Source organism: Ornithorhynchus anatinus, chromosome 20 (genome assembly GCF_004115215.2).
Source record: "Ornithorhynchus anatinus isolate Pmale09 chromosome 20, mOrnAna1.pri.v4, whole genome shotgun sequence".
In the NCBI taxonomy this organism is placed as follows: domain Eukaryota; kingdom Metazoa; phylum Chordata; class Mammalia; order Monotremata; family Ornithorhynchidae; genus Ornithorhynchus; species Ornithorhynchus anatinus.
The window spans coordinates 7,652,195-7,671,880 of NC_041747.1; the positions used below are offsets into that span (position 1 = coordinate 7,652,195).

General features: G+C 42.8%; 1 protein-coding gene across 4 annotated transcripts in view; it reads right to left on the reverse strand.

Annotated features, from left to right (window-relative positions):
- RNASEH2B (ribonuclease H2 subunit B) overlaps positions 1 to 19,686 on the reverse strand; it is an 85,771-nt gene that overhangs the window by 37,585 nt on the left and 28,500 nt on the right. For all 4 annotated transcript variants that reach the window (XR_003754034.2, XM_029048455.1, XM_029048453.1 and 1 more), the window contains exons 6-9: positions 15,908 to 15,972; positions 13,806 to 13,911; positions 8,307 to 8,388; positions 2,992 to 3,034 (exon numbers count right to left, since the gene is read on the reverse strand). Coding sequence is in view for 3 of the 4 variants with exons in the window: in XM_029048455.1 (XP_028904288.1) it covers positions 2,992 to 3,034; positions 8,307 to 8,388; positions 13,806 to 13,911; positions 15,908 to 15,972 (296 nt within the window). In the remaining variant the exon portion in view is untranslated. The remainder of the gene's footprint in view (positions 1 to 2,991; positions 3,035 to 8,306; positions 8,389 to 13,805; positions 13,912 to 15,907; positions 15,973 to 19,686) is intronic.

Here is a 19,686-nt window from a genome sequence, read left to right on the forward strand (position 1 = left end):
ATAACCCAAATGGTTTAAACAAGTGCTGTCCACTGTTCTGTTGTTTGTTTTTTTTAATTCAAAGAATATACAGGATTGGGATTAACATCCTTTACTGGAGCTTCACCTAACAGTGCAGTAGTAAACATGGTGAAACAAATTTCCTCTATGATCTTACCACTGTTTTCAAGAGCATAGAGAATGTCCTAATACTATCCAGGCAATCTGTTGTGAAGAACCTACAGTTCTCCTGGGGACTGTCACCAGTGACTATGAAGTTTCACAGGCAGGAGGTAATAGACCTGGTTTATATAAAGGTCAAATGACCTATTGTTACAAAGCCTCCACCTCTCATCAGTTTAAAAGAAAGAGATCCAGCAAAATCCCAGAAGTATTGGCCAAATCGCTTGGATAAGTGGCCTTATTTTGGATCAACCAGTCCTAGAACACAGAAGGAATGATGGGCTCAGAGATTTAATTTTGAATTCTGGATAGGGTCTGGTGTAGAAAGGTCACAAAGGAGAGTTACTCTGCAGAAATTATCGTGACATGATTACATTTTCTATTCTAGTTGGGGAGGGAGAGCTCTCCCCCAAATCAAGGAACCACATTTTCGGAAAAGGAACTATCGTAGAAAAAGAACTGTGTGTGGGGAAGAGCTGAAAAGAGAAGCTAAAAAACAAATAAGTAAGCTTCAAAATGCCCACAGGCAGTTTAAAAGCACGATCTTTGAACTCAGGTAAAACGTCTGCTACAGAAGAAGAGAACGATTAGACAGAAAACCTGCAAGGTCAACCAGTCTAGTAAAAGAGGTCACCTGAGAAACAAAGTAATCCTTTTACAAAATGGAAAGCCTGACCTAGTAGGATCAGCAAAGTCCCAAAGAGCCGCAGATCAGGTGCAAACAGAACACTGCACTAGGCACTTGGGGAACACCAAGAAATACTGAATAAAGTGTAATCCCTGCTTCTCCAGGAATTTACTATCTAACTGGGAAGCCAAGCAGACAAAGTGACAAATTAATAAATCAGTTAGGGGTTTACTGGGGAAGATGCTGAGAAAGTTCCCACTTTTGTAGGCCAGACTGATAAACACATCACAGGGAATGGATGGGCCCCACCCCGGAATTCTGAAGAACTGGGAGGGGAAATTGCAAAATGCCGCAAGATTGTGTAAATTCTTGTTAGAAACAGCCGCTGGACTAGAAGCCTGCAAATTAATGATATTTCTAAGGGGCTTACTATGTGCCAAGTGCTGGAGTAGATGCAAGATGATCATGTTGGACACAGTCCCTTGTCCCACATGCCACTCACAATCGAAGAGGCAGGGAGTGTAGGTAATTTATCCCCATTTGACTCCATCTATAAGAAGGGCCCTTTGAAACCTGAAGGTGGTAAATTCAACACAAACAAAAGGGGGGAAAAATCCAAAGAGGGTGTGCAAGCAGATATATCAAGAGTTTCACAAAAAGTTTGAAAAAAAAATGGATAATAGATGCACAATAGGTTTTGGAGGGAAAAGTTACTGATGTTAGCTATCTGGTGGACTCCTGGACTTCGGGAACATGACGAGTATTTACAGGGAGATCCCAAACACGAAGATGGATGGCGGGATGGTAATCATCACACTGTTTCCAAATACCTTTGTTTCTAAAATAAATCAACTAATCAGTGATATTTACTGAGCACTTTCTGTGTGCATAACACCGTACTAAGGGCTTAGGAGAATACAATTTAACAGAGTTGGTAGATACGCTCCCTGCCCACAAAGCTTACAATCTAGAGGGGGAGACGACATTAAAATAAATGACTGACGTGATCATAAGAGAAATCTGTCAGACAAATATCAGGCTAGACAGACTGGTCTGAGACTCGGTAACGCACTGCTTATGTTCTCAATGGTAGGTTTGCCTGGGAAGGCAGGAGGAGAGGGTAAATAAAGTCATATTTAATAGTCATGCCATAACCTATGTGCATCTTCAAGGGATCCCTTACTTTGCCACCACCTGCTGGGATTAAGTGGATTACTACATTCATATACTGAGCAGGGCATTCTTAGTGAAGAAGCCCCAGAACTGTATCCGTGTGGCCATTATCAAAAGGTCTGGTTGAGCACCTTAATGTCAAGAGGTGAAATAGTCCGCAATCAATCAATAGTACTTATCAAGCACCTGTGCACACAGCACTGTGATAAGTACTGAGACAGTCTAACAGAGTCAGTAGACATGATCCCTGCCTTCTAGGAGCATACAATCTACTACGTGCAGAGCATGGTAAAAAACGTTTGGGAGAGGAGAACAGACTTAGACACGATCCCTACCCTTAAGGAGTTTATAAAAGAGCAGGAGACAGGACGTAAAATACATCAGATAAGAAGGTGTGCAAGTATTACGGGGGGCGGGGGTATGGACACCCAAGTGTTTAGATGACTTGGGAAGACTAAAGTGGAAATTAGAGGAGGATACAGAATGGAGAAATAAGAAATCAGTTGCAGTTTGAGGCATAATTGGATTAGGGAAAATAATAAAGTTGGTATTTGTTAGGTGCTTGAAGAAGCAGCGCAAAGTTTTTGAGTTGTAACATCGGAAAAACTCTAGATCATCTGTTTCGCACAATAACCCTTTGACGGTGGAAACATCACTTTTTCTGGAACCCATTTCCTTTTACTGATGATTCAAGACAAGGTTAAAATTTACCTGTACACCTTGTAATCAGTAAGGCAAAAGTGAAAGCAAATCAGCAACCTTCCCCCACTGCCCCGAATAAAATCCACAGTGCAGTCCTTTTCATCAATATCAGGCTAAAGCAGTGACATTTTTCGATACAATCAAAAGAACAGACCAGAGAAGACCTGCCCCAGGACAGAGTGGCTTGGTCTGGTCTACACCCACTTCAGTTTCACACAGTATGTGGTAGGTGGAGCATGCTTAAATACTAAGCAACACAATCTCATGTGATAAATGTTTCTTATTTCCTTAAGTCCTCCAAAGTCACATTAGTCACAGCTTCTTACCTTTAATGGAGGTTCTGGTGTTGGAGTGGAAAGCTCCGGAAGCCTAAGGAAATAAGAGAGCTTTGTCAGACTTTCATGTCTCTGCAAACAGAGGGACAAGTTAAATTTTGATTTCAACCCATTTTCTCTCTGCAGTGTTACATAAGGATTGTAAAACAATTTCTTCTCAAGAGAGAAAATTCCCTAAGTGTAGTGAGAAACCCAGAACCATTCCCTGGTTCACCAAATAACTCCCCACCCATATTGGAAGAGAAACAGCTTGTCCAGGGGGAAATGGTCCATCTTTCCAACCCCCCTAGTCCCCACCCTCCCAAGGATGAAGGATAAGAGTTCTTCATTTCTCAGATCTGTCTGGAAGGAGGAAAGAAAAAAACAAACAGACTAATGGTTTCCAAAATTATGCTATGGGGCATTCTCACATTTTTTTTAAATTGGAATTGTAGTACCCTTCACCACACAAGTTTGCAGCAAAGATTTGGATGTATCACGAGGAAGAAAATGCTCCTCGAAACGTCGGAGGTATTTTCCTGCTCCCCCAGCACATTGCTTTCCCTTTGAAGCCCGGAATCTGGGCTCTTGCTTGGAAAGTGTCTGGCCACGACATCGGAGCAGATGCCTGGCTTCAGCAGGACAGCTTTCCTCTGAAGCGGCTGACAGCTTCGCTAGGCAGGCAGCACCCCCGCTCTGCTCTGAAGTGGGTCCAGGACTGTGGGATTGGAGCGGGTGCCTAGGGGCCGTATTGGTGACCCCGGTGGACCCCAGTCAAGGGTCAGAAGTGGGACCTGGGCGCCTCCTCCAACCTCATTTCCCTTACACTGCAGACAGAGTGGGAAATAGGGAGCGAAACAGTCTCAGCAGACTGGGAATGGGGTGGGAGAGGGGAAATCGGAACTGGGTCTCCCAAACCTGTTCTAGTGAGAGCTTACTGTAGGCTAATAAAGCCCAGATGGCCTCATCTGCATTTGCCTTCTAAACATTCTGGTAAATTTTCCCCCAGTATTTTTCATATTAAAAGTTTATTTTAAAATCTTCATAAGGGCTGATTTCCATCAATGTGGACAGCCCTGTAAACGTTAAAAAAAAAAAAAGTCATTGCCTACTTATCAGTAGCTGACTTCTAATGAAGTGGATGAAAGGGGCCGTAGCTGGTTTCATGTTTCTGTTTAATATTTAGAGGGAAGAAATGTGTTCTTGTTGCTCCTACCAAGGAATGGGGGGAAAAAAGACTCTGCAATGGGTGAGGAAGAATATATAAACAGGAAAGAAAGGATAAATCCCCGCCATCATATAGAATCTGAGGGGAAATAGATAGGGATGTAGTTCAGTGAGAGGCAGCGTCGGGAGCCGATGAGGTGGGCACTGAACCCGGATTGCTAGCCAGAGATTAACTGAAAAGGACCCTGCATAGGTTGGCCAATGACGGCTTGAAACCAAACAGGTAGCTCCTTTGCTGACTTGCAAGTATTAGACAAGCTCTATGTGTTTTACATAGGGTCCACAAAATAATGACCTCAGACGGAATATTTTGAAGGAAACCTAGAATGGTTCTTCAGGGGGTCCTGTGACCACTCTAACCCTGACTCCAGAGTCCATGCATTCCTCTCCCAGATCCCAGAAACAGAGGTGCCGCTTCCAGGCCAAGAGACTTGGTCGCAAAAGCTGAGTTGGAGAGCTTGGGTGTTTAAGAATAAAAATACCAGACATAAAGGCATTTGGTGCCGTTGCCAACACCAGCCAGGAGACGGACTAGATAAAGCCGGACAAACCGTCACCCTAGGCCTGGAGCACTGGTTGTCAAGGGACAGAGTTTCAGAGCTGCTAGCTTATCCAGTGCAACCCCCAGCTACACTTTCCCAGATGACCCGAGCTCCCTCCCCACATCCACCAGACAATTACACTCCCCTACTTCAAAGCCTTATTGAAGACACATCTCCTCCAAGATTCCTTTCCTAAATCCTTCTTTCCTCTTCTCCCACTCCTTTTTGCGACGCCCTGAATTGCACCCTTTACTCATCCCCCTCTCCCAGCCCCACAGCACGTATGTACTTACCTGTAATTTATTTATTTATACTAATGTCTATCTCCCCCTCTAAACTGTAAGCTCGTTATGGGAAGGGAATGTCTGTGATAGTGTACTCCCGCAAGCACTTAGTACAGTGCTCTGCATGCAGTAAGTGCTCAGTAAATATGACTGACTAGGTTCTCTGCTAGTTAATGGAGCTCCTCCGAGAACTTGAGAGAGAGCGGTGTTTTCTGGGCACAGCTGCCAGGCCCATTCACGCCTGCGCATTAACCACCTGCTCTAAAACTTACTGTTTGAAGCAACAAGGCGGTTATCACAACAACGACAACATCATAGGATAGGCATGAACTATACAATGGCTAACTCTCCTAGTTATGGAACCCTCAGAGCCCCAGATTCCCTGGACCTTCCTTATACTGATTTCATTTCTTTCTTTCACTTTCCTCTACTGCTTCAATCACAGCTTTTCATTTTCACTGTTAACTTTTTTTTTACACAAAGCTAATCTTAGGAGTCGTTTAGAAAATTGAAACATACTTGGCAAATTATTTGATCTTTTTGGAGGAGCTGGGCAATAAACATCTATCAGAGACCTGGAAGGGACTCATCATAGACCACCTGATGCAGCCCTCTGCCTCCAGGCAGGTGAAAATCTAAACTACCCAAAACAGATGGTCAAATATTTATTTACAAAGGAGGAAATGTCTTGGTTTTGTTGCCTGAAAATCTGCTTCTACAACTTCTTATGGTAATCTGTTGTTTCCTTATAATCAAAAACTCCTTTTATGTCCAAATGAATTCTGTCACTGCAAATCAGGCTCATTTCCTCTTGTCCTGTAAAAAAAAAACTCCAAAAAAACCAGAGGGAGCAGAAGGCATGCTAATTTTCTTTGTTAATTCAACAATTTTCTTTTAAGTGTTCCTATGAACTGACTGTTTGCCATAATGGACCCTCAAGGTGTCCTTCCAACCTCCAAACCGGACGCTTCAGGATACTAAAATAGTTTATTCCCACCTCTCTAGGACCCAGCTACTTTAGCAGTCCCTTTAAGTCAATTCCCCTCTCCTCTTTCACCCCCAACCCGATCTCTCCCCGGCTGACCCCCTGCATAGTTCGGTCCACGAATCAGTGGGGTTTATTGAGCATCTGAATGCAAAGCACTAGCCTAAGCATTTGCTTACACTTGGGAGAGAATGACAGCAGCAGGCAATTGTACCCTAGTCTTCATGAGCTTATAGTCACAGCATGGCCCACTAGAATGCTACCTAAAAGAGCTGGGAGGGGTTTACTTCTCCTCGGAGGTTGGGTCTTGTCCCTTAAACCAGGGTCAGAGTCAGGGGCTGCAAACACTCCTAGCAAGACTCCTGGGTTAGGGTGCCAAGATGGCTCAGATTACAATTTAAGTTCAATCAATCTATAATATTTATTGAGTGCTCCGTTGTGGGCAGGAGTTGTCGCTATTTGTTGCTGAACTGTACTTCCCAAGCATTCATTACAGTGCTCTGCACACAGTAAGTGCTCAATAAATATGATTGAATGAATGAATGAATGAATGTGTAGACTTAGTGCTCACTAAGTGCTTGGGAAAGTATAATATAACAGAGTTGGGAGACGCAATCCTTGCCCACAAGAAGCTTACAGTCTACAGTCAACGAACATGAGCCTTTGTTTCTTTAGTGCTCCAATTAGAACTCGGTTTTGGAGTCTTATATTGCTCATTCCACCAAGGACCCATATTTAAGAGTGAATGATATTTTAACTTTCCAAAAAAATCACATAATAAAAGACTGCATCCCCATTTCCTTCCGTTAAATTGTTCTAAGTCAATAAAACTTTCCTTTACAAATCCTCATCCAGCTCTTTGAAAAGTCAGAATTTCATAAAGTCAAACCTGACTGATAAACTTATTACAAGTTTTTTATTAGAAGTCTAGCTTCCAAAACTACTTCTCGTTGGGGAGAAAGGGATCTTCATGAGTGATGTTGTACAAATCAATCAACCAACCAACCAAGGGTATTTACTGAATGCTAACACTGTGCAGAGCACTTGTTTACTAAGAGCTGAGGAAAATACACAGACTAAGTAGACACGATCCCTGGTCTCATCAAGGAGTTTACAGTGAAGCAGAACAAGATGAGGCTCTAGTGTAAAGAGTGCATGAGAAATTCAGAGACGAACACAAGAGCAGCAGTTCCAATTTAAAGCAGGACATTCGTGTGCAATGCAAGCAACCAGAAGCATTAAAAAGCCAATCAAAATGAGAGAAACTAGATAACGATTCATTTAGTGAACTACATCTGCACTCAGAACTCATATTATCACATGTCTACCAGCTCTGATATAATGTACTCTTCCAAGCACTTAGTACAGTATTCTGCAAACAGTAAGCGCTCAATAAATATGATTATTCTACTTGTTCCTCAGGAGAGGAAGACTGAAAACGATCTCGTGAAAAATTAGGAATCAAGCCTAGATGGCATGCCGTGGTTTCTGGAAGGTGGTAAACACAAGACTATGGGACATGGTTTTCCAGAGGTTTGGGGTGTTAAAGTAGCAGGGAATACCATCAAGAAGCAATCTTCAACTGTGAAAAGTTCTCTCTTCTCTCCCTTCCTTCCCTCCCTTCTTCCCCTCCTCCTCCTCCTCTCTCTCTCTCTCTCTCTCTCTCTCTCTCTCTCTCACACACACACACACACACACACACACACACACACCGAGTTTGATGCTGTGCACAGACAAGGAATACAAGTAGCTCTTCCCCCATGTGACTGACTGTCATGGATCCAAAAAGAAGATATATCTATTCTGAAATCAAATGATGGAAATCCACAGATACTCTTTCAACTCAGGAAACAAAGTAGCTTGCATCACCACTGTCATGATACAGGGGAAAAATGAATCAAGTACTTATAATTTAATGAAACTTTTAAATCTGATTTACAAGCTTATTCCAAATATGTGTTTTTTTTCCCTTGAGCCATCTCATGGAAAGCTATCAAATGAAATTGAAATACTGGGGTTTGGGATAAAAAATAAATAAATAAAACTGAATTGATCTCCATAAATCAAACCAATCCCCTAAATACACTCACTCTTGCCTAGAATACCAGTCTAGTAATAATCATAAGAAACGCCTCTAAACCACACAATATCTGACGAGAGGAAAATAAAATCGCTGTAATCTGATAAGCAATAAAATTACATCATTCCTAGAGATGCCAAAAGAAATTTCTTTTGCAGAAAAGAGTCATAAATAAAGCTAAAGACTGAGAAGAAAGGAAAACAGCTTACTGTAAGTGTTTGGATAAATCTTCACTTAAATCTTTAGGAATATATTCGGATATCAAACCATGGGCATAACGAACGTAGTCCTCTGGAAAGAAAAAAAAAAGGCACATGATAATGATGGTATTTGTTAAGCGCTTACTATGTGCCAAGCACTGTTCTAAACACTGGGGTAGATACAAGGTAATTAGGTTGTCCCACGTGAGGCTCACAGTTTTAATCCCCATTTTACAGATGAGGTAACATGCTGTAAATGGAGAGAAGAGCAGGGTGGGCTAACAGAAAGGGTGCTTTCTTAAAAGTGAGAAATGGCTACCCCACGTATGGCCTTATGGTAGAGCCCAGGACGTGAAGTCAGGAGACACAAGGATCTAGTCCTGGTTCCACCATCCGCTGGCTATGTGACTATGTGACTTTGGGTAAGTCACTTAACTCCCCCATATCTCAGTTTAGTCATCTGTAAAATGGGGTTTACCTACCTGTTCTCCCTCCCTTTTAGGCTGCGTTTTGACAATCTATCAGAGTGCCTGACACAATGTTTGGCACATTGTAAGGACTTTAAAAACACAATTTATTTGAAGAGAAACTACTGTCCTGCGTAGGAAAGGGACTGTATCCAGCTCAATTTGCTTGTATCCACCCCAGTGCTTAATACAATGCTTGGCACATAGGAAGCACTTAACAAATTACCAGAAAAATACCACAAAATTTACCACTGATTATGTGGTTGCAAAGGCCAATGGCTACATGTGGCACACAAAAAGGTTGTCCCTTGTTTTGCTCATGTTCACAGAACTGTTTACCCTTGCCTCCTTGTCTCTCACACAATCTTCCTAACAAAGATTTTGCTCCTAAGGCCACTTCTTTCTCGATAGCAATAAGCCATGCTAGTCTATCCTCAGTAATTCAATCTATTGATTGCGCACTTACTATGAGCACAGCATTAACCACTTGGGGGGCCGGGGGGCGGAGAAAGAGTTAGTAGACAATTCCTGACCTCAAGGAGCTTCCTCCCAGGCTCAAAGCACTATGTACATACATATCTGAAATTTATAACAATGTCTCTTTCCCCCAACTAGACTGTATGCTCGTTGTGGGCAGGGAATGTGCTACACTATACTCTCCCAAGAGTTTAGTAAAGTGCTCTGCACACAGTAAGCACTCAATAAGCACAACTGACTTTTGATTTATTGGCCAAATTTTCAGCTGGGATGCAGCATGGCCTAAGGCTTTGTTTTACTGTGCCCTTAAAATATTTCCTCTCCACTCCTTGCTATCAATTTCCTAATTTCAGTTCTCAATGCAACTACTGTTTGGGTATCCTGCTGTTATTTATTCTCCTCACATGTCCCACCCAGCAGAGTTGGATTGAGGTAATCCTAGCCTCAATGTTAAGGAGACTAACTACGCTCCGGAACTTCATCGTTTGTGATCCTGCCCTGCCTTCTAATATAGGGTATGGCCTGTTTATGATGCTGATGGAATGGCTCAGGGAGCTGGATGTGGTGCCTATGTGCAGTTCAGCAGGTCTTGTAATCGTAGGGAAGGCTGAGTTTAATAAATACCATTATTAATATTAATGTTACATTATTCTCCAGGGCAGTTTTGCTGCAAGTGACCATCGCCTAAAATGTACTTGGTCATAGTTGGTGTCCTGTTCCTTCACTTTGTCATGATTATAAACTGGTTTCTCCCAGCATTCCAAGCCTCAGCTTTCCAACCTGGCTTCCATTGGACTCAAACTCTTCCCATCATTCAAAACACCATTAGTTCCTTGGAAAATCTGTTCTCTGACACACACCTAGATTCCCTTACATACCCATCCAACCCAAATAACATTAGTTTGGTACAAATGCTTTCCCCCACCATGTTACTGGATTGTTTCTTCTTCTTGTGGGACTCAAACTCCCCTTTCTCCTTCATTTTCATATATCACTGATGTGCCGACAGGACCATTTTCTCAGAACAAAAACCAGGCGAACAGCAAGCTTGGCAATATTCATGGCTATATACAGAGAGGTTTTCCCCAAGTAATTTTGCCTTTGTCTGCTCCTATATTTAATAGGCTTCATCACCACACCAGAATTAGTATTCTTCTTTTAAAGTAATGAATTATTATACATATGTTTTTAGTAAGCATTTGCTTTAACAGGGTACTTAATGTATTTTTTTTCCCTGAAAAACTAATAAAAATCGCCTTACAAACTTAAAAGCTGATGCAACATAACACAGAATCATTAATTCTAAAGCATCTGGAGCCTACAATTATTTGGCAAAAGCTTCAGAACTAAAATACAGTTCTGGCATCTATTGAAAACAATGAGATAAGACTAAAGAATCTGTCAAAGTCTTGTACTTCATGTTACTATCTTGAATAAAATGCCAAGGCACATTAAACACCTTCAGAAAGGCAGGACAATCATTTGGAGTTACACTGATGTGTCTTAATAAACAAAAGGGTATATAAAACTGTCCTCTAGTGTTTGAAGATAACACTACTGTTCGAAAGATTTTAGGCACATGTGTGAATGTGACTAAAAGACCAGTCAGTGGGTGACTGAAAATCCCTTTCTACATCAAGTTCAAAGAGAGCCTACCCCTTCCTGCTCAGATGCATCTCTTACCACAGTGCCAAGGGTGCTTTTTGATTCGGCCTTTCAAGGGAGCATCTTTCTTGAAGCCTCTGCTCTTCCAGAGTTTACTTCATTTCTAACTCCCACATGCTAGACTATTCTGCTTGGTTCTCAGTAGGCGCTTAATAAACACTACTGATTGACCAAAAAAAGTTTTTGTGTTTTCTTTTTTAGTATCTCCCTCCTGAACCTGCCATATAAATAAATAATTTATTTGTTCAAACACATGCCATGAGGGGCTTCTTTGCATTCCCAAATGTGGCTATGTAGAGGGAACACTGTACCTTAAATGGTTTCGAAGGCCTGTTAAGTAAAGGTTAATCCTTTCATTTTCATCAAAACCTAACCAGCATTAACAGGGTTAACTTGGTCCGTGAAGGACAATTAGGAAACTGTACTTTCATAAGCTAATCTTCTCTTTACACTAATCCTTATCATGGTATGAGTTGTTTTTTTTTTAATCAAATGGCAAAACTATTTTATTCCTGGTAGGATTCCTAGGTGTAGATGTGATTGATCAAGCATGGGCCTGGGAGTTTAGTGACCTGGGTTCCAAACTTGGCTCCACCACTTAGCCTCTCTGTGCTTTGGTTTCTTCATCTGAAAAGTGGGAATTGAAAACTTGTTTTCCCTCTTACTTTGACTGTGAGCCTCATGTGGGACAGACTGTGACCGACTTATCTTGCACCTATACCACAGCTTAGTAAAGTGCTTGGAACATGGTAAACACTTAAATTCTCCAATTAGTAAAACCCTTCTTGACCATTTAAGTGAAACATATATGCCTGGTCTAGTGGACAGAGCACGGGGCTGGGAGTACAGAAGGACCTGGGTTCTTCTGCCACTTGTCTGCTGTGTGACCTTGGGCAAGCCACTTAACTTCTCTGTGCTCTGTGATTAAGACTGAGGCCCACGTGGGACATGGTCTGTGTCCATCCTGATTACCTTGTATCTACCCCAGAGCTTAGAACAGTGCCTGGCACATAATAAGCGCTTAACAAATACCATAAGACCGTAATTCTTAACCTATTATCTTGATATTACAAATGGAAAAAAATGAAAGAACTGAGTGACCCTCTGGAACGTAAGCTCCTTTTGAGCAGGTATTGTGTCTACCAACTCTTATTATATTGTACTTTCCCAAGTGCTTAGTACAGTACTCTGCACACAGTGAGCACTCACTAAATATCACTGACGGACTGATACCAAAGTTTTGTGTGTTTCTTTTGGTACAATTAACTATTTGAATTGCCAACGTATTAGACTTGGAAGACTGAGCTTCAGAGTGAATTTGGGCCAGCCACCTGATTTACGCTGAACTAGGATTAAAAACAATAGGAGGCCTTATATTTAAAGCAATCCAAGGTAAGGGAAGATTTAGAAAAGCCAGCCAGGATCTCACTTCTAATCCTCCAAAGACCACGGTATCCAATGCTGAACTAACTCTGAAACAGAATCATGGCCAGAGTCAATGTTTAATCAAGATCATAGTTTGGAAAGAGTCAGTCTATGATACTTGAGCGTTTACTCTGTACAGAGCACTGGACTAAGGTCTTGGGAGAGTAGAACAGAACTGGGAGACAATCCCTGCCTTTAAGCAACTTTCAAAGAATACCCACAGAGACACGAAGGCTGAGGTTTGATTGCTTGTACGCTCGGAGATTATAGTAGAAATACACAGAGTTACCTGGCTGCATGGCCAGAGGCTTCTGCTTGAGGAAGAGAGTGGAAAAGGCTTTACACTGAAAGAGCCCCAAATTTGCTGATTCTAGCCTCCTTTACCGCAGGCAAAGCTTCAGCCGAGAGAAAATGCCCTCACCCCATGGAAACTTTCTAATAGAATCCCAGGCCAGAACAGTTCAAGGAGGAGTGGAGCAGCTACCAGACACCGTCAAAGCAACACAGCAAACTGAGGCTTCCCCACAACATCCTTGAGAAAAACTCAGTTCCCCACAGAGGGGGTGAAACTCTACCTCTAATGGCAGGGGAGGTAAGCTCTGCTATGTTGCCAAAGTCAAATCTGCCTGCTGCTACCTCCACCTTCCAACAGCCTTTGCTCAGAGAGCAACCCTCTTCTCTTGGCTGTCGCCACACATCAGGCTGGTCTGCTTACTGTTTGCCTTCCAACAGTCTCCTGCTAAATCACCTTGTTTGAAGCTAAGCCTCGAAAGCGTTTATTCTGGCTTCCCCACTTGGACGTATCCCGTTTCAGTTCACCAGAGAAGTTTCTGGCTGCCCTGCTATCATCCTCCTTTCAGCCCTGGGAAGCTGGATTATGATGAGAACTCATCCAAGCCTGGAGAACTGAGCTCCAGAACCATACTGCTGCTAATCTCATCCTGCCATCTGAAGTTTCATCTGGTGTGAGGATGACGACGATTGTGGTATTTGTTAAGTGCTTACTATGCATCAAGCATTGTTCTAAATTTTAGGGTGGATACAAGGCAATCAGGTCGGATGCAGTCCCTATCCTATAGGGAGCTCACAATCTAAGTAGGTGGGAGAACAAGCAATGAATCCCCATTTTTCCATTAAGGAAATTGAGGCCCAGAGAAGTTAAGCGACTTACCCAAAGTCATAGAGAAGACAAGTGGAAGAGCCGAGATTAGAACCCAGAGCCTCTGACTCTCAGGCCTGTGCTTTTTCCACTAAAGCCACGTGCTTCTGGTGTCTAGTTCCCATAGAACAAAAGGCCCTTGCCTTATGTAGGTATCACATCATACAAGAGAGGTAGGCACTTGTTCCGTTTTGCAGACCGTTACTCTATTATGGATCCCAATGCCCCTTCGCCTCCAACCAAAGGTCCCAAAGAGTGCTGGGGAGGAATAGATGGACCAGCCCTCATCTCATACGTTCGAAAAATAGCCCTCACCTTCTTTAATGCTTGAAGCATGATCCCGCGTGATGAATGTAGCAGAGAGAACACGATCGCCCACGCTCACACTGCTGTTTTTTAATGCTGTCACAGTCTGGTCAACCTACCAAATGGAAAAAATAGAAGGAAATCAGTGAAGGCCATATTGAGTCACCAAAAAGTTCAAATTGGGTTTAAAGCACACCAATTGTTTTACCGTGCCTGAACCTAAAGAAAATTTATAGAGGACCTTAACAGAGATACACTCCCAAAACACTTTTCAACATTGGGCTCTTACTGTGCTGGAAAGGGAAGCAAAAAGGAGTGGGAATTCAGGGAAGATGGAATTGCAACCCCCCTCAACTCCCTACTCCCAGGAGAGTGCAGGTTGTAGCAAAGAGGAGGAAAAAGGCAAGAGGTTTTCCCTCATTTTTGTTCCTTCCCTCCAGGTTATGTCTTTCCAACTACCAACTGCATATCTATTACACTCCCAACTACCTGCATTACTTTGGCATCTAGCAATTTACATACTCTACCATTTCTCAATCAACATTAATTTTATACTAGTACCGGGCAGAGCACTCTACTAAGCGCTTGGGAGAAGCTTCATGGCCTAGTGGAAAGAGCACACACCTAAGAGTCAGACGTTCTGGGTTTTAATCCCAGCTCTGCCATTTTCTGGCTTTGTGACCTTGGGCAAGTCACTTAACATTCCTTACCTATAAAATAGGGATTCAGTGTCTGTTCTCCCTCCTGCTTAGACACTGATACCCATGTGGGACAGGGACCGTGCCCAACCTGATTAACTTTTATCTATCCAATGTTTAGAATAGTGCTTGACACATAATAATAATGACAATAAAGACAAAAGACACACTCCCGTTTGTCCTCAAGGAGCTTACAATCTAGAGAAGCTTACCCATACACATATCCATCTTTCTATTTTCTTCTTCCCCCAAACTGCAATTTTAGTTTGTGTCAGTGTCCCCAGCTAGACTGTATAAGTTCCTTGTGGGCAGGGATCATGTCTTTTAACTTTACTGTTCTTTCGCAAGCACTTAGTACAGAGCACTGCACACAATACTATTGAATGACTATCACACAGATCTCTGCCCTTTTCTCCAAATTAGTGGTGGTAAGTCCTCTGTGGTAGTGGTCCTTTTCCAGGTCATTGCGGCCCCTACTGCGTTCACTCTTCGCTGATTCTTGACCTGGCAGGAACACCTCAAAGTCAGGATCTGGTAGACTTCATACTTTGTTCTCACTTTCTTCAGCTCTAGCACCTGCTCTGAAGCTTTCCTATTAAGCCTTGAGAGGAAGCACTCCCTCACTGATTTATGCCCTCAATCTGCACCAATCAACCCAGATCTCTAGCTTTCTCCTGACAACTCCAGTGCCCCTTCTACTGCCCTCCCTAACCTCTGATGACCTCTAGTCACCTATTTTGTTGGTGAAAGAGAAGCCATTAGGCGTGAACTTCCCATAGGCCCTCTCTCCCCCACCTTCTCAATGCTGTACTTCTTTGATGTTTGGTTCCAGATTGCCATCCTCAACCTACAGCCAACTGAGAGAGCGAAAAGCTGATCAAAGTGTGTAGGGAAGGAGTGTGGGAGCAAGAGAAGCAGCATGGCCTAGTGGATAGAGCGTGGGCCTGGAAGTGAGAAAGGCCTGGATTCTAATCCCAGTTCTGCCACTCATCTGCTGAGTGATGTGGGGCACTTCACTTCTCCGTGCCTCGGTTACCTCATATGCAAAGCAGGGATTAGATTGTGAGCCCCCTAAGGAACATGGACTTTGTCCAACCTGATTAGCTTGTGTCGCCCCCAGCACTTAGTACAGTGCACGTTACATAGCAAGCATTTAAATACCATTTTTAAAAAGTGCTTTTACGCAGTGAGTGGGAATGGGGTCAGAGGCACAAGAAGAGAGGGCAGAGATAGAGCAGGTGGGAGATCAGAGAAAGTTGAAACCGCAACATACACAGGAAGGCAATATGCACTTTATATTTGCATAACTTTTCTTTTTTTGAGGCAATTTTTCTTGTCCATATAATCAGGATATGCCCTTTTGGTTTAGTCTTTAAAAGATACGTATGTAAAAAAGAAGCAATAACACGGTACCTTTTTCTTCAGCCACTTCAATGTTTTCTCTTTGCTGAACTTGTAAAATTTATTGCCGCTAATTTCTGAGTCAAAATAAGACAAAAAGAAAAGCAGAATGGAAGATTTAATACATAAAGGAAACTCTCTGGCTCCATCCTCTAAAGGAGGATTTTATCCCCAATTTTGGAAGCTCAATATTCTCAGCGGCAAATCCACCTGGACACCGGGGCTCTGCGATATTGATTTTTTTGGGGGCGGGTGGCATGGGGGGGATGGAGCTTACAATCTTCTGTAGGCAAACAACAGAGAAACTCAGCGAGAAAACAGGGCTCCAGCTGCCCCATTCTGAAGAATCAGGAATATTCTTCCTAAAGCCCAGAAACTGACATTTTAACATTCAGGGTAACTTTGTTCAATGATTGATATTATCTGAGTGTGTCTGATAGTTCCTTCCTAAAGGGACAGAGGGAACTCAGAGAGAAGCATGAATCTCAATCTCAATTAATATCTCTTTCTAACTCACACACACGCATGCCGATTACTGCATCCATTTAACAAGCAGGTTCTTGTGAACTACTCCTACTCTGCACAGGGATTACTGGCTGCTTGAGGAACAAAGTCCCAAACAGAAGCCATACATGCACACCATGTTATTATCACAAATCAATTAAGCACGAGTCACAGGAGACTCTGGCCTTTATGGTGCATTCAATTTGGTCCCTAAAGGGGGAAAAATAGCTTTCTCTTCTGGGAAGTGACCACTTCCACCTCCCTGAACTCATGAAACAAATCTGATCTTCTAAAGTCCTCAACACTTCATGGGTTTTTCTTATTAATTCTACATATTATTGTGGTATTTGTTAAGCGATTACTGGGTGTCAAGCACTGTTCGAAGCACCAGGGTAGACAGAAGTTAAGCAGGTTGAACACAGTCCCTGTCTCACATAAGGTTCACAGTCTAAGTAGGAAGAAGTAGGATTTAATCCCCATTTGACATTTGAGGAAACTGAGGCCCAGAAAAGTTAAGTGACTTGCACAGAGTTACACATCTGTACAACTGGGATTCAAACCTAGGTCCTCCAACTCCCAGGCCCATGCTCTTTCACTAGGCCATGCTGCCTCGTAATTAATGATAACAATTATGGCATTTGTTAAGCGCTTGCTATGCACCAAGCAAACACGGTGCAAAGCACTGAGACAGAACCAGGATAATCAGAATTGACACTCTCCCTCCCAATATGGGTCTCACAGTGTAAGCGGGAGGAAGAATGGGTACCATCCCCTATTTAGAGATGAGGAAATTTGAGGCCCAAAGAAATTCACCGACTTGCCTAAGGACAAAGAGCAAGCAAGTGGCAGAGCCAGGATTAGACCCAGGTCTCCAGACTTCCAGTCCTTTCCTCTACTCAATTAGGCCATGTTGCTTTGTCGATCTCTTTGTCACTAAAAATGACAGGATCTTCATGACCCTTCTGCCTCCATTTTGGAAGTTCGTGGTGATGTTCGTATAAATTGCATTGTCAAATCTAAGAACTCCATATACAGCCTGTGAACAACCCAGGAGGAAAACTTCTTATAGTGTTAGGAATATGCAAGAAGCAGGGAGGCCTAGTGAACACAGCAAAGCCCTGCAAGTCAGAAGGATCTGGGTCCTAAACCCGGCTCTGCCACTTGTCTATGTGACCTTGGGCAGGTCATTTCACTTTTCTGTTCCTCAGTTACCTCATCTGTAAAACGGGGATTAAAACTGTAAACCCCAGTGTGGGACATGGACTGTGTCCAACCTGATCAAGTTGTATCTTCCCCAGCACTTAGTATAATGTCTGGCACACAATAAGCTCGTAAGTACCATTAAGAAAAAATAAATGGAAACTGCACTGCTAACACCACTAAATATGGCTGCACGATTTACCCTTCTATAATGCTGGAAATTCCAAAACCTTATTACTGGGCATGTCTTCTCTACTTCCCTCACTAGGTTGCCAAAATTATTAGCAATTAGGCAAAATATACTGATGGATCTGATCCATCTCACTCCATTTCTTAGCCTTGCATATAGGAATTTGCAGCCCTACAACTCCCTACATTATTAAAAATTCCTGTTGTGTCAACCATCGCCTCAATGGGAATAAAGGGCTGGGGAGACGACGGTTTGAAAACAAAGGAAATGGTACATGGCTTCTATTACATTAAGTGAAATTCAAGAAGGTGGTGAAAAATGAAAAAGCAAGCTATCACACAACTTGATTTTTGGATACTTAACAGTGGTCATTAACTTAAAATTACTTTCTCCTAACAGTGAATTTTAAAAAGTTACAATAGGTTCACTTTGTAATGCTAACGAAGGACCACAAGCAGACCCGTCAGATCCTGTCATTCCTTTGAAAGAGCACTTCTGGCAGAGTGGTGCACTACAACCGATTCTCTATCATGTTATGGTACCTATGTTTCCCTATTTTTCCCATCAATACTGTATAATGAAAATGCGTGCAGTAGCAGAAGTGACTAACAACAAAAGGAGCACCGTGAAAAATGAAATTCTGCCAGCATTTGAGGTAGTTCCTGTCTACTGGATGGCAGAACTAACAAAGAAGGAACAGGGTTCTCTGGAAGATACTGTCCAACAGGACAGATGTCACAACGGGAGATGAAAACAGGACTGCGTTTCCCTACATTCAGAGTGCACTCCTTCCCCTGTGTTCTCTTAGATGTGAGACAAAACAAACACCCAACCCTCTCCCCCAGGGTGGAAAATGTTTGCAGACAAGCTACTACAGTTGAAAAAAACCCCTTTTCCAAAAATGGAGTGAGTTTCAAGGGAATGGCGGGGGGAAGAGAAGCAGTGGCGGTGTTTCATCAACACCCCACTTATTGAACTTCCAAGTTACATAAGGAAGTCCTTAAACATCTGGCCTTCATTCAGCCCGGGAAGCCCAGGCCAACTCGGGCAAGTAGGTGACCTGAAATTTCAAGTTCTGCTTCTAACCCTCCCGCTACTAAAGCTGCCAAAAATCTAGAATGTCAGACTCCACTTTTTAAATTTTTTTTTTCAACTGGACTGTGTTTCAAGCATTTGACAAAACGCCATTGGACTGTGTCAGTATTTCTGGGTTTGGGCAGTTTGTTTCTTTTAGTCTGTAAAGTCCTTGAGGACATGGGCAGAGTCAATCTTGGTGTGGTGTCTAGTTCCCAGATCGCTGCAGGCATTTATTTATTTAATCAGCTTTTAGGACTGCATCCTTCAAATGAGTTGCTTTAGGCCGAATGTGGCCCACCCCTTTCTGCTGGACTATCCAATTTCTTTCTTGATGTCCTGACAAATTCTCCCAGGTAGCAGAATGTTTTCTTTTTCCTTTTAACAAATGTGGTTATACCACAGGACCTACCCAGACTATGGAAGAAAGCCTTCAGGTTTCTCTGTGGGTTTCAGCTAGTGCTCCAGTGACCTGATTCCCGCCCTGAAGGTCGCCAGGATGTTGCAAGTGATTTGGAATTGAATGACACGCTGGGTCCCTTTCATGAAGAGTTTAAGGTTTATCTGAGACCCACTGGTCAAGACAGCTGGCCAAGAAAATCAGAAGCAGCAGTAGTTTTTCGGGAGAATTTAAAGGTGAGGGATACTGGTGTTGCATAAACATATTTTCCCCTGCTCCAGGCCCACCCCAGGAGTGCTAAAATGGTTTGCCAATTTTCACTGCGTTGAAAGTCGGAGTCAAATTCTCCAAGGTGTTTGGCACACACGGGCTAGAACTGGATTTGGGAGGGGCTGGGTTTCACCGGGTAATCCGAAGCTGCCT